The sequence below is a fragment of the Zonotrichia leucophrys genome, unplaced genomic scaffold, assembly GCF_028769735.1.
Source record: "Zonotrichia leucophrys gambelii isolate GWCS_2022_RI unplaced genomic scaffold, RI_Zleu_2.0 Scaffold_215_85110, whole genome shotgun sequence".
In the NCBI taxonomy this organism is placed as follows: Eukaryota; Metazoa; Chordata; class Aves; order Passeriformes; family Passerellidae; genus Zonotrichia; species Zonotrichia leucophrys.
The window spans coordinates 1-15,262 of NW_026992420.1; the positions used below are offsets into that span (position 1 = coordinate 1).

General features: G+C 54.0%; 1 protein-coding gene across 1 annotated transcript; it reads left to right on the forward strand.

Moving 5' to 3' along the window:
• The first annotated feature begins 8,594 nt into the window (after nucleotides 1–8,594).
• LOC135461187 (olfactory receptor 14A16-like) lies at nucleotides 8,595–11,742 on the forward strand. Its single transcript, XM_064738169.1, has 2 exons — nucleotides 8,595–8,631; nucleotides 10,739–11,742. Exon 2 carries the CDS (start codon nucleotides 10,762–10,764, stop codon nucleotides 11,740–11,742), a length of 981 nt encoding a protein of 326 aa, XP_064594239.1. The 5' UTR covers nucleotides 8,595–8,631; nucleotides 10,739–10,761.
• Nucleotides 11,743–15,262: the final 3,520 nt, after the last annotated feature.

The window sequence follows — 15,262 nt, forward strand, 5'->3', positions numbered from 1 at the left end:
TCAGCTCTGTCTCCGTTCAGGCTGGGGAAGTCATAGCCACAGACTCTTCTGCCGAGGCCAGGTTTGCACACAAACCTCCCAGCAAAGACCTCCACAGTGCCTCCAGACCCATTCCTGAGGCCTCGCACCAGACGACTGCAGGGCATGCAAAGTAACACAACAAATCTGAAAATCCAGAACCCAACTCATGGCAGACTCAAAGGACATACGGGTGCCAAAGATTTTATATTGTTTGAAAGTAGCAAGAGACAGAGTCCAACTTGCCCCACTCCTGGGAGGTACCTGGGCAAGATATCACCTTGCCCAAATCTGCATTAATCCATTGGAGTCTTACATTTTGCCAGACCTCACCACAGAAAAGACCAGAAGAGGATTTAATGGTAGGCCAATGGGATCTATGGAATGGTGATATTTTCTACTAAATCTCTCTCTGTCACTCTCTTTCTCCTCCCCCCCTTCCCAACCTCCATCCCCCTCCCACTTTTTCTTTCTCTCTCTTTCTCCCTCACATTTACTGTTCCATCAAATCCAGACCATTGACTGTTCCATCAAATCCAGACCATTGACTTTGGCATATGGTCTCGTTTGCACCTCAATATAGAGGCATCTCCCTAAAAATTTTAAAACCCAGATGATAAAAACCCACTGCAACTTGAACAGAACTCGCTCACCTTTAAGCAGCTTAAGCAGTTACTATAGGAAAAAAATGTATAGACTACTATCTTTAGAAAATGTTGCATTTCTTCAGTAAAAAAAGCACAATCAGTAGTCCATTTATTGTTCATCCTCTCAGGTGTACATGTCACTGAACTACTGCGCCAGAAGACTGGCATGATCACATCCTCTATTTCCCTTTGGCATTCTCTTTCAGAGCACAGATGAAACAAAACCAAAAAGTTCAACTTTAGTCGGTCTTTACCTTCAAATGAAATTCAGGACTCCCTAGCAGACACCAGTGTTCTGCACGCTGCGGAGCTTTTCGCAGAGGCCAATGCTCTGCACCTTCAGCAATTCTCTACGCCGACAATTCCCCTGGCCAATGGCCCGGGGCAGCCGCCTGCAGGAGCCCAGGCTGCGCACACCCAGCCAGGGCCGCGCTCTCAGGCAACTGAGGCCGCGCCGCTGTCACAGACGCTGAGGGCCCGGGCGCGGTTACCGGGCAACCGCGGCACCGAGGGCGGGGCCGGGCGGGGCCGGGCCGGGCCGCAGGGATTTGCAAAGGAGATTGGCACTGCAGCGACTGACTGCAGTTTGGGGCTTCCCAAGAGTCTTTCTGGAACTAATGAAAGGTTAAAATGTGGTGACAAAGGCACCTATGCCAGGTCTGTACATTGCTCTTTGCAGCACTAGTATCCGACCCTGGCTGGAACAGCAGGAGGGGCTGAGGCAGCACGGAAGGGGGCTCAGCCTGGAGAAAAGGAGGCTCAGGGGGGACCTTCTGGCTCTGCACAACTCCCTGACAGGAGGGGACGAGAGGCTGCTGCAAGTTCAGGCAGCGCCGCAGCCGCGTGGCTCCCCCGCTCTGCCTCTTCCTCCCTCCCTCCTCCTCCTCCTCCTCCACTCCCGCAGCCCCCGGGAGGGGCGGGGATGGAGCCGGGACAGGTCGGAAGGCAGAGAGGCCTGGGGGGATGCCAGGACTGGGAGTGACTGGGCTGTACTGGGATCATCCTGGGAGCAGCTCCTGGGTGACTGAGTTCTACTGGGATCATCCTGGGATCACACTGGCAGTGAGGAGGAGCAGCGCGATGGCTCCAGCGCTGGGGCTGAGGGCGCTCCTGGGGGGCCAGGGGGGAGTGGGACCCCCGGCACCGGGACCCTGAACCGCCACTGCCAGCACTGGGAACCCCTGAATCCCCCTGTTCTGGACATCAGGACCCTCTGCTGCCCTTTTCCCGGGCATCCCATGGCTCCCAGCCTCCAGACATGGTGTAGGCTTGACTCTGGGACAACCTGGAACGCCTTGGTCTCCCATTCCTGCCTTTCCCAGCCCCATCTCTCTGCAAAACCAGAGACACCCTGAACTCCCCCTTTCCGAACATCCCGGGTGTCCCCACTCTGGTCCCCCCTTTTTGGGAAACCCTGGACTCCCCTTTCCTGGGCTCAAGGACCACCTGGAACTCTCTTCTGCCTCTCCACGTCCCCGCCCCCCCTCCCCCCATTGCCATGACCCTGAGACCCCCCTGGCACCCCCATTCCTGAGAACCCAGACCCCCCTGCATCTCCTTATCCAGCAGCAACACAACCTTTTCCCGGCCCCCCACCTCTCCCAGCCCCACCCTTTTCTCTGGCCTGGGACCAGAAGTGCAACTGACTGAAAACAAATGTGACAGAAAGAAATAATTTTGCACCTTTTATTTACTATTGAAATACAATTTCCTCCCTTTCTCACAAATCTCCTCCCAGTGTCATTCAGCAGGGCTGTCAGAAAGTCCTTAATTCTGGGTGGGTGTTCCAAGCTGCAGCCACAAGGAAAAAGAGAATGGGGATTTTCCTGCTCCTGGGAAGTTTGACATCTTCAGCTGAGGAGAGGACGACGCACCAGAAGGAAAGGGCAGCTGGGCTTCATCTTTCCACAGGGAAGTGGGGGGGGAAATTTCTCATCCTGTCTGCAGCTTCTCCCACAGGGATGTGAGGGCTGATCCCAGAGCCCCAAGGGTCACAGTCAGGGCTGCCCTCAGGGAATGCTCGCCTGGTATGGAGGGGCAGTGTGCGAACACCTGGATCTTGGGGCACCCAGCTGCCCCCCATGTTTGGAGGTGCCTGAGGAGGGCTGGGATGATGCCAGGGACATCCTGCAGTGACATCCCCTCTGTCCCGCTCTGGGTGAGCTCAGTCCCAAACCTGACCCTGATCCTGGTCTCAATCTCACTCCACGTTTAGACACACTCACAGTTCTGTATTTAATCACATCCCAATTCCAAACTTGTCTAGCCCCAGACCTAAACCCAACCCCAGCCCAAAGCCAATCCCATGTGTAGCCTTAACCCAAATCCCAGCTCTAATCCAAATCTCAGCCCCAACTCCAACCCAGCCCCAATTCCAGCCCCTTCCTAAATCCTCAGCCCGAAACCAAATCCCAGGTTCTGCCATTCTGGGGGTTTGGGGGTGTCTCTGTCCCTCTGACCCCGATGATGTTTGGGTGGAGTCACACCAGGGCTGAGAGGGACAGAGACTGCCCCGGCCTCCGCAGGTGTGAGAAGGTCGGAGAGCCCCCTGTGATAAATAGGTATGATTCGTGCTGATAAAAATTGAAGCAGTAACCAATATTGATACAGTAACTAATTGTCCGGTTTTCGGCTGTTTGGATGGCCTGGAAAGGCCCGGGGTGGCCTTGGGGCAGCCCGCGTTTCAAAGGAACAGGAGAGGCTTCAGTTCTTTTCTCGGTCTCTGTGTTTATTAATTGTTTATCTAAAAGATTTTCTCTCGGCCCGACAGAGGTCTGCTCAGCAGCCAGCCATGAGCACACTCCCCCCCGCTCCGGGGCGGTCACCTATCTTTATACCCAAAGTTGCGTATACAATATTTATCATTTTTCCCCAATACCTTTCACCCTTATTGCTCAGTGCACTTTTAGTAATGACCAATCCCAAAGTGCCACCATCACCACAGAAGATGGAGGAGAAGAAGAAGAAGAAGAAGGACAGGACACGCCCCAATTCCTCCATCTTACTTCTCTAAACCCCCCTGTACAGAAATCCTAAACCCTGTGTTTCACTCTCTAACTAACTAATCCCTTCACCATTCACCCCGGTGAAATCCTCCTATCCTCATACAGGTGTCGTCTCCTGTGTAGGATCAAAGTCCAGCCACCAGACACTTCTGGCAACATTCCAGGACTCCCGAACCCCCCAAGGGTGGTCTTGGTGACTCGGCACCTCAGTCCTGAGGTGCTGAGATCCCACAACTAATATCTGGAAATAATAAAACAGTTAATAGTTAAAAGTTGTAATGCCAAAGAAGAGAGGGAAAGGAGGGGCTCCACCCACCCCCCCTTTCCCAGCAGGTGTTCTCAAGGACCACAGGAAAGAAGCTGAAGATACAGTTGCTAAAAATGACCAAGAACCTGGTTGGTCCAAGAAAATGCTAATTATAAGGGACTTATTGCTTTGATATGTAGATGCAGTGATACGTTAGTCTTGGCATACATTGTACTGGCTTGGTGCGCATGTGTAACCCAAAGGTGAATTAAAGGACAACGAAGAATACTACAGGGCCTTCATCAGTGACGACCCCCAAAGACTTGTGCGACCACCAAACCGAGTGGTGGCGCATGCGTGGTAAAGGTGGTAATGAGGGCAGAGACAGAAAAGTGACAAACCGAAAATAGGAGGAGATGGAATTGACACATGGCATATAAGGGGTGACTTTTACTTGGCAAGCTTGTACGTGAAGTGGCAAGGGTCAAGAACCCTGCCCTCCGTACCCCGTGGTTGTTTTTGCTTATGCGCTATTATTTGAACCAAATTATCCCTTATTTATATATTTTCTAAACTATTCAATTAAAATTGTTGCTGCCTTAAATATTGTTTGGTTTTTTTTTTTGATGGGATAATTGGGCAAACATAACAATACTATAAATAAGAAAAATCATTATAATTTTATTAATTCAGTTAATTTTCTTTTAAGGGGAGATGAATAATTATTTTTATGTTTTGCGATGTCAGTCTGTAAGAGACGGTCCAAAGATCCCTCATCTGCCTCACAGCCGCCGTCAAGGACGGAGATTGAAGCCCTCCCCAAGGACTGAGACTTAGACCCTTCAAATTCTAACCCAGGGGTGCTGGCCTGACTGGAGCAGGATGTCTGCCATGGGAAGCAGGAAGTTTCCCCTAGGAACCAGTCCTGAAACAACGGGCCCCGCTGACTGCTGGCACCGGTTTGTGCTGTTCAGAACTGGACTGTCTGTGCCTGTTCCCAATGGATTTATTCTCCACTGTTCCCTCCATGTGCCATCCTTCTCCCCTCCCGGCGGTAGATTATAAAAGAGCCCTGAGTTAACCAAAGGCTTTGAGACTCTCCCCGACGTGACCAGACGGAACTATTGGCTGGACCATGAGGATTTCATCCCTCTGTTGGCAGCTATTCCCCCCCTCCTTTTCTCTGTCTCTCTATCCTTTATCCCCATTCTAATCCTTCTGCTGCATCTGCTATGGGCACTCAATAAAAGGTGCATTTGTTTTGGTTAATACTGAAAGTTCCCTGCTGTGTGTCTTTGCACCCTGAGGTCCGTGAAACAAACCATCGTGACCCACCTTGTACCAGAGGATGGTGGCACAGCCTGATGGGGTTGCTGCCCACAGCATGTGAACGTGATCTTCTTGGTGGTGACTGCACTGCTTCATCTGCTCTTGCTTTCTGGTCTCCCTATCCCAGAATTACCTGTGCCACCTGCTTTTCTTACATTGTGGTTCTCTGCAGTTCCTTCAATAGTCAGCCCTTGTTAAGTTCACTCTTGGAATAGGGGATCATCACCTCCCTATCATAGCGAGTCCATTCGAATGCACTTGAATGCATTTTGCCTGCATTCCAAATATGGTCCCTGTTTTTGATTTACTGTGGAATCTCTGTTTGTATTTTCTACCTCTGTCGAGGCTGGGATTGAAGGTACTTGAGATGATATTTGGCGTTCAGATTCAGGTGGTTTTTGTTTCTTGTCAGTGACACAGCCTCACAACCATGAGTTCTGCAGCCTTTCATCTACAGCACAAAATGGCTCCCTATCACTTGTTACAAGGCCTGGATGGTACCAAGGAGACCATGGTGATACTGGGGATCCAAGGAGACCCAGGTGACACCATGGACACTCATGGAACCATGGGCATTGTGACACAGCAGGGCTTCATGGAACCAAGGAGTCAGTTGGGACTCTACCAAACCTCTTGGAACCAAGGGCCCATAGTGGCACTGGAGAACTTCAGGGAACCAGGAGTCTCTTGTGACACAGGGGGTACACATGAAACCATGGAGACCATTTTGAAACTTCAAGGCCTGATGGAACCAAAGGGTCATTCTGGCACTTCTGAGCCCTGGAAGCAAAGAGACCACAGTGACACAGTGGGGCTCTGTGGAACAAAGGGGCCGTGGTGACAGTGTGGAGTGTCATTGAACCAAATCTCCCCGGTGACACTGCAGGGCCTGATGGAATCATGGACACCATTGTGACACTACAGGGTATCATGGAAGCAATTGTCACACTCTAGGGCCTATTAGGATCCAAGGGCAGTTGTGATACCATGGAAATTATGGCAGCTGTGGCATCACGAAACCAAGGAGACCATTGTGACCCTACAGGACCCCATGGAACTAAGGATTCATGAAACAGTGCAGGACACATGGAACCGAGGGGCCATTGTGAAGCTATAGAACCAAAAGAGCCCATTGTGACACCGTGGGCCCCCAGGGATCTAAAGGTCCATTTTGACATTGCAGGGCCCCATGGAATCCTGGAGACCACTGTGAAGCTTTGAGGCCTTGTTGAATTAGGTGGCCCTGCAAGGCCTGATGGAACCAATGAGACCCCATAGAGCCAAGGGTCCATTGTGACCCCGTGGTACCAAGGTGTCCTGGGTTGACCCAGGCCAAATGCCAGGCATCCATGTGGGCTGCTCACTCACTCCCCTCTGCAGCTGGACAAAGAGAATTTAATAAAGGGTTCGCCATGCCCAGGCATTCGCTCCTGGGAATGGGACAGCGGTGGCTCGGGGCCGGCGGCCGCGCTGCCAAGCGGTGGAGCTCGGGCCAGGGAAGCTGCAGCAGAGGCAGAGGGAGTGGCCGCACCGGGTGTGTCCTCCGCGGGCCCCGGGAGGAGCTGGGGCCAGATAAACAGTGATCCATATGATGTTGATAAAGGTACCCTTTATCATGGTATACCATGATAACTTATCCTTTGGGGCTCAATAATCTGAACATTTATAGAATGTCTTATGGATAGGCCTTAGCTACCCTTAATGACCCCTTTTTCCCTCTAAAAATACAGGTGACATCAGATTAGTTATAATTTTACACATGAATTTCTTAAAAAAGAAGCACCATAAGGCTGCAGGACAAAGTCACTTTCCAGTTGTCCTCTTCAGTTATATTTCATGGTTCCAGAACAATACTTGTACTGAAAAACACATGGATTCTTCCTAGGCCCCTTTCTGGAGTGCCATGGTCATGAATTCCAATGCCTAAAATGATTCTTAATTATTTTTATGTTTCTATTGGATATTATGAACAAAGAAGGACACTCTTCTCTTCAGAAAGGTCAGTTTCATTGTAATTAACACCACCAAAGGATAGTATAGGGACTTATGATCCTATATTTTCAGAAAAAAGGGATGAGAATTTATGCTTTGCTCTCCTATAGCCATCCATGTGTGTCACAGACATCTTTTCTGAAAAATCCTTTATTGGGATTTTTCTCCCTTCTGAGAAGCTGTGGCCTCTTTTTTTTACAAAATGTAAACAATGGATATCTTCTGCTGTGGAATGCAACAGGTGGATCCATGATTTGTCTCCTGTAGATGTTTGTATTTACTGACCACTCATGGCAGAGCTGCTCTTGCTCTCTGCCGGGACACAGACCTTTTTTATTCATTCTTTTCTGTCCTTAGTTTAGCTAGCCTTCTGGGAACTTTCTCTTCTATTTCTTTTAGTATAGTCATAATGTAGTATTTATGTCATAAAAAAATAAATCAAGCCTTCTGAACATGGATTCAACATTCTTGTCTCTCTCTCACCCTGAAAACCCTTGTGACCACCATCACACTTGGACAACATTCCAATATGCCAAGGTATGTGTCCAAAACGTACAGGGGGACCTGTTCCCAGAGCCTGCAGGGACAGAGGCGCAGGTCAGGGACACTGTGGGATAGCCTGGGCTGCACAGGGCACAGGGATGGGCAGCAGCTGCAAGACAGCCCTGCCAGAGCCAACTTGGGCAGCGCTTTGGCCATGGCTGCTGGGCCTGGGGCCAAGAGGGGACAAGTGACCCTTGCAGGGCTGGGGCCTCATTGCCTCCTTGTCCCTGCTCAGCAGCCTGGCAGGGGCCGCCCCATGCTCCTGCCCTTGGCACTGCACATCCCCACATGCCAGTGCCCATCCCGGGAAGAGCCCTGAGCAAGGAGGGAGGGACAGGATCTGCCTGGCCAGGGGCTGGGGCTCAGGCCTTGGCCCTTTGCATTCCTCAAACACATCCAGGTGTGCTCAGCACCAGAAGCACGTTGGCCTTGTTTGTCCCCAGCTGTCATCACTGCCTCCAGTGTTCTGCTCTAACTGCAACCTGGGGACACTTTCCCAGTTGCGTTCTTCAGTGGGACCCATTAAAACTTTTAGAAACTTCAGAGTTTAAATTTAATTTTGAGTTCTTGAGAAGTTTTTTGAAGACACTCTCAGGGGCTGAGTCTGATGTAAACAACACCAAATCCCCAAGAGGCTCATTAACGTCCTTGTGCTGTGTCTGTGCTGCTGAGCTTTAAAGGAACAGCTCTTCCCAGGGCCAGCTCTCTCCCAGCCCAGCAGGGCTGAGGGCTCTGCCTGCAGGCACTGAGGGGACAGCAGCCAGGCAGAGACAGGCTGAAGGCAATCAGGATTGGGAAGACATTGAGCTGAGACTTCACTTGGGGCAAGATCTTCACAGCCCTCTGCATGGTGAGTGTCTGGGTGCAGGGCAACGTCCCCTGTGCTCCTGGAGGGATCTCCTGAAGCCAGCACACCCCACAGCCTGGTGGATGTGTCAGGAGGACTCTCCCAGTTTCTCTGTGGCACAGGAGGAGCAGGATGAGGAGAATGTGCTGCAGAGCGGGGCTGCCCTGGGCACCGTCAGAGGGACAGGGCAAGACGGCTCCTGCTGCCAGGGACGGCTGCAGGGGGTGAAGCTGGGGCTGCAGCCAGGGCTGCCCAGGGCTGTCCTGCAGAGCAGCTCCTGCAGCCCTCAGGGCTCTTGGCCAGCCCAGGGCATGTGCCACCTGCCAGGGGCAGCTCTCAGCCTGCCTGGCACCTCCCCATGGATGCTGCAGGGGAGCAGTGGGTGCAAGAAGTGACTCCTGCAAGGGCAGCTCCTGCTGCTTTGGAGAGGGTGATGTGTGGGCCAGGGCTGCTCAGAGCTCCAGCTCATGCCCAGCTCATTTCTGAGGGGACTTTTCATGAGCTCATTCAGGGCTCAGGTTTCCTGCTTGTGTCTCTGCTTTCCTGAATCTGTGCTCCCACTTTTCCCTGCCTCAGCTTGGTGGCAATGGAAACTCAGCTGTGCAGGGCAGAGCAGGGGCTGAGGCTCTTGAACCATCACACTGAGTTTTCCTTTGAACCTCAGCAAGTGCCTGCACCTGCCCAGCCTCCAGACCCATGCAGCATCACCTTTCCATGATGCCCAGGCTGGGGAAGCTGTTCTTTATTCCCTGCAGGGCCCAGCAGCTGCAGGGCAGGGCTGGCCCAGGGGCTGGGCTGGGCTCTGGCAGCTCTGGCAGGGAAGGAGCCCGGGGCCACAGGAGCAGCTCGGGCTGGGACAGCTCCAAGAGGGCAGGGAGGGAGGGAGGCAGTGCTGAGGGAAGCCCTGCTGCAGGGCAGATGTGGCACCTGCTGGGCCTGTCCTGCAGGGCAGACACTGCCCTGAGCAGCACAGCTCTTGTGTCCCCTCGCAGCCAGCACCGCCCTCAGCCTGGGGGCTCGGGGCCCTCAGTCCCTCCTGGGCCGGCAGAGCAGCCCCAGAGATGAAGGGCATCTCTGCGGCCCTGTGCCCATTCCCTGCTGACCAGGGCCTGAGGGCCACTGTCCTGCCCTGCTGCTGCCTGGCAGGGGCTGGCCAGGGCTGGGCAGGGCTGGGCAGGGCTGGCCAGGGAAAGGCTTTTCCTCAGGCCCAGCTCTCTCTCTCTCCTTTCCTTGCCCAGGTGCTGCTGGCATTGCTGAGGGGCTCTGTGCAATGGCAGTTCCAGCTGCAGGGCCAGGCCCAGCCCTTGGGCTCCTGCTGTGCAGGCTGAGCACAGCAATGGGGTGTCCCAGCTCCCTGTGCCCAGGCAGCTCTGGGCAGGGTAGCCTGGGAGACTGGCAATGAGCCCACTCTCCTCAAGCAGTGCCATGGACAGGACCCTTGGTGTGTCCTGGGGATGCCACCCAAGCTGTCAGCTGCCTCCAGGGGACACTGAGGCACAGGAGTGTCCTTGGCTAGAGGGGGCTGAGACTGAGACAGGCTGAGACAGTTTGCTCTGCTTTGGGTCCCACTGCTCTCAGCTGTGTCAGGCTGATTTCTAGGGGAACACAGAGACTGCCCTGGATCGCAGAAAAGGCAGCTGGGAAAAGATGGATTGAGAGAGCAGCTCCCCTCACCCTTCACTGAGTTACAGCCACTGCTCTTGCATTGCACAGTTCTCTCTAATCTCCCTGGGCACAGCAGGAAACCCTCCCAAACTGCCTTTGGCTGTCACCATTCCTTAGCCCTGGGAGAGGAGATGCTGCCAAGCTCCTCTGCCTCAGGAGCAGTTTGGGCTGATGAAATCCAAGCCAAGGACTGGCCCCTGTCCCCATTCCCATGACCTCACTGCTGAAGAGCAGAGCTGATCCCTTGGTGTCCACAGGCACAGCCCCTGCTCGTCACAGCAAGGGGGCCAGATCCCAGCAGAGCTCCAGGCACGGGGCTGAAGGAAGGACTCTAATGAAAGGAAAATTGGGTGATACAGAGCAGGAGGGGCAGAAATGGGAGAGAGGGCTTGGACATTGCTCAGCAAAGTCTGCTCTGACTTGTCATTGTCCTCTGCTTGACTAGGACTACATGGGCAGAGTGAAAAAATGTCCAACAGCAGCTCCATCAGGCACTTCCTCCTGCTGGCATTGGCAGACACGCGGCAGCTGCAGCTCCTGCACTTCTGCCTCTTGCTGGGCATCTCCCTGGCTGCCCTCCTGGGCAACAGCCTCATCATCAGCGCCGTAGCCTGCGGCCACCACCTGCACACGCCCATGTTCTTCTTCCTGCTCAACCTGGCCCTCAGCGACCTGGGCTCCATCTGCACCACTGTCCCCAAAGCCATGCACAATTCCCTCTGGAACACCAGGGACATCTCCTACACAGGATGTGCTGCACAGCTCTTTTTCTTTCTGTTCTTCATCTCAGCAGAGTTTTGCCTCCTGACCATCATGTGCTACGACCGCTACATGTCCATCTGCAATCCCCTGCACTACGGGACCCTCCTGGGCAGCAGAGCCTGTGCCCACATAGCAGCAGCTGCCTGGACCAGTGCCTTTCTCTATTCACTGCTGCACACAGCCAATACATTTTCCCTGCCCCTGTGCCAAGGCAATGCCCTGGGCCAGTTCTTCTGTGAGGTGCCACAGATCCTCAAGCTCTCCTGCTCAAATTCCTACCTCAGGGAACTTTGTCTGCTCATGGGTAGTGCTTTTCTGTTTTTTGGTTGTTTTGTGTTTGTTGTTTTCTCCTATGTGCAGATCTTCAGGGCTGTGCTGAGGATCCCCTCTGAGCAGGGAAAGCACAAAGCTTTTTCCACCTGCCTCCCTCACCTGGCTGTGGTCACCCTCTTCATCAGCACTGGCACATTTGCTTACCTGAAGCCCCCCTCCATGTCCTCCCCATCCCTGGATATAACAGTGTCAGTTCTGTATTCAGTGATGCCTCCAGCCCTGAACCCCCTCATCTACAGCCTGAGGAACAAGGAGCTCAAGGCTGCAGTGGGGAGATTGATGACAGGATGGTTTCGGAAACATAAAACTGCTGGCCAATTGCTGCAAATCACTTGTAATAAAATTCATCTTTGATGCATCTTGTTGGTTTGGTTGTGGTGGTATTTTTTCCTTTGTTTTAGATATTCATATTGTCCACAAATAAATGGCATTGTTTGTGCCATTTCTCATTTTGTTTCTCTCTACCTTCCCTGTGGCCACAGACTGTGTCAATGAGGGGCTGCGCTCTTAGTGGCTTTAGAGTAACTGAAGGATCTCCCAGCAAAGTTTTCTGCAAAGATGCTTTTTTGTTGCCTTCTCTGGGGCTGCAGCAGCAATGTCTGTGTGCAGAGCTGGGGGCAGATCAGTGCTGGCCCAGCAGCTGTGCCCAGCAGCAGCAGCACTTGGTGTTGCCAGTGCTGCTGCCCTGGCCCTGCCCCGCTGTCCTGATGGCCCTGGTGTTGCTGCAGGGCCTGAGTGCTCTCGGGGCCGGGCACAGCCCTGGGAGTGGCAATGCCGGGGCTGCAGCAGGGACAGGCCATGGGCACTGCTGGGGCAGCACTGACGCCTCAGGCCAGGGCCTGGGGGCTCCAGGCTCCTTGCCCAGGCTCTCTCAAGAACACGGCCAGGCCAATGCTCAGCACAGAAAAGCCCCGTGAGCAGCCCCAGGCTGGCCATGGGCAGGCTGGGGGCAAACAGCATGGCTGGGGCTCTGCAAGGGCCCTGGGGCAGATGGGAAGGAGCAGCAGAGCAGGGGCTGATCCATCCCCAGTGCGCTGCACAGCCCAGGGCAGTGTCCCAGAGCGTCCTCATGGAGCTGCCAACAACATCCCCCCTCTGCAGCCCTGGCCTCTCCCCCAGCTCACACAGGTGTCTCATCCTTGCAGGCACAGGCATGGCAGCACTGGCTCAGCAGCCCCTGTTTGCATTGCACAGAGCAGGGGGAGCACCCCCATGCTGTTGGTGTGGGGACATGAACCTGAGGGAGCACAAATGCCATCAGCCCCTGGGGCCAGCAAGGGCTGGGGGACACCAGGGAAACCACTCAGCTTTGTCCTGGCCTCTGCAGTCGGCCAGAAAGTTTGTTCCCATGGGCTGGGAGTTTCCTGTCCCACTGCAGACGCTGTTGCTCAGAGCCAGGGCTGCCTGGCAGCCACCCCCAAACTGCCCTCAGCATTTCCTGGGCTTCACCTTTGCTTTCTTTATTCTTCCTTTGTAAAAATTTCTTCCTATTGCCCACCCCTGTTCTCTCCCCTGCAAACAGCCCATCCCTGTTTGCCCTTTCCTCTCTGGCCCCACTCCCCATTGCAGTTCTTGATTTGGCCCCATGGGAAAGTCCCTTGGGCAGCAGGATCATCCTACAAGTGCTGCAGGAATTGTCTGCAGGCTCCTGCAGTGCCTGGTGCTTCTCCCTTGCCAGAGGCACCCCAGGCCAGGGGGGCACATCTGGGCTGCTGTGTCTGGCTCTGGGGCTCCCTGTTCTGGGCAGTGAGGAGGAGCTGCAGAGGCTCTGCAGGACTGACAGGATGGGCTTTGGGGCTGGCAGGGGAAGCTGGGGGACCTGGGCTGCTGGAGCTCCTGAAGAGGAGGCCCAGGGCACATCCTGTGACTGCTCCAAGGGTGGTTTCAGAGAATCCCAGAATCAGCAAGGTTGGAGAAGACCTTGGAGATCATCAAGCCCAACCTGTGGCCTGACACTGCCTTTTCTCCCCAGAGCCTTCTCTTCTCCAGGATGATCAGCCTCAGCTTCCTCAGCCACTCCTCACAGCACTTGTGCTCCAGACCCATCCCCAGCCTTGTTGCCCTTCTCTGGACATGCTCCAGCCCCTCCATATCCTGCCTAAATTGCGGGGCCCAGAACTGGACACAGCACTTGAGGTGCTGCCCAAGCAGTGCCGAGCACAGGGGAAGAAGCAGTGCCCTGTTCCTGCTGGCCACACCACTCCTGATCCAGGCCAGGGGCCATTCGTCTGGCCTGGGGGGTCTCTCTGGTGGTGCCTAGTGGTCGTGGACCCCAATGTTCCAGTGGGCCTAGCTGAGCTGGCAGGACTCTGAGGCTGCAGAACTTCCAGTTCCCATTCTCAAACAATGGGCATTGGGTGGTTTCCATAGGCCTGGGGTTTTGGAGAAAAAGCTCCATGTGTGAGCTTACCTGGTGTACACAATTTCTCATCTGGTAGCATGAGGTCACAGAGTGGGCTGTGACATCACAGAGTGGGTTATGTGCGGTCATTGAGAGCTATGACATAATAGACTGCCTCTGTGACATCACAGAGCCAACTGTGACATCACAGTGCAGATGTCAGATATCACACAGCAAACTATGACATCACAGATTTGGCTGTGACATCCGAGACCGGCTTTGTGACATTAGAGAATGGGCTGTGACCTCATAGAGCAGGCTATGACATCCCAGCAGGGCTGCGTCAGGTCACTGGGTTGGTCACTCTGCCCCAGTTCCCCCTCACAGTTTCTCCCAACAAGGCCAATGCTGTTCATGCCCAGCAGGGTCCCTGTCGCCCAGGATCCCCCCAGCCCACCTGGAGCCACAGCCTCCACCAAAGGATGTTCCACAGGATCCACCCCAGATCCTGACAGGGGACAAGGGACCAGGGCTGTGTGACCAGGACATCAAGGACGGGGAGTATCCAGATCACTGTGGCCTGGTTTGGGTTCCCCAGGGCAGGAAAGATGTCTGGCAGCTGGAGCAGGGTCTGGGAAGGGCCTCCAAGGTGGGGCTGGAGCCCTTGGGCTGTGAGCAGAGGCTGAGGGAGCTGGGCTGGTCCAGCCTGGAGCAGGGAAGGCTGAGGGGCTCCTCATCCCAGCCTGGCAGTGCCAGCGAGGAGGGGATAGAGAACACAGAGTCAGGCTCTTCACCGGGGGGGCCTGGGGGGAGACAAAAGTCAATGGCAGAAGGGGAAAGAGGGGAGATCAGCCAGGACAGGGGGAGATTAAATGAGTCAGGCTGCTTTCAGCATTTCCTCAACACCAAGAGCAGCCTGAACTCCCTTCTCCATCCACCACTGACAGCTTTGCAAATCAGGAATTGTTTGAGCTGTTTTACCCACACTCCAGGATGAGCATCCTGATACAAGGACTTAATTGTGTTTATATCTATCAAAGAATCACATTTGTCTGAAATTAATTTTAGTATGGAAATCACCTGTGGATGGTGGATTCATCAGACCCTGATGGGACATTGCACATGGCTCAGGGAAGAGCGTGATTGTTATTAAATTGTGTCCTGTTCAACTATGGCCTGTTGGCCATGAAGAGAAACTTTCTGTGCCTCTGAGTCTCACAAGTTCATGAACCCAAAAGACACAAACCTAATGACTTGTGGCTCCCACTCCACTTGCACCTCCCTCCATACCAAGAGCAGAGCTCTCTTGTCCCAGAAAGTCCCTGGAATAGCAGGGATGAAGGAAACAGGAAAGGCTGTGGGGATCAGGGGCAGGGCACGACCAGGGATTTGGGGTGGTTGTGAGCCCAGGTCAGGACCTGACCCTTGGCCTTGGTGAACCTCATCCCATTGTCCTGGGCGCATGGCTCCAGCCTGACCAGATCCCTCTGCAGATCTTCCTCTCCTCCAGCACAGCCACACTTGGACTCACCT

Bases quoted from the DNA above. Each gene is read 5' to 3' on its own strand.
- LOC135461187 (XM_064738169.1), top strand. From the start codon at position 10,762: ATGTCCAACAGCAGCTCCATCAGGCACTTCCTCCTGCTGGCATTGGCA.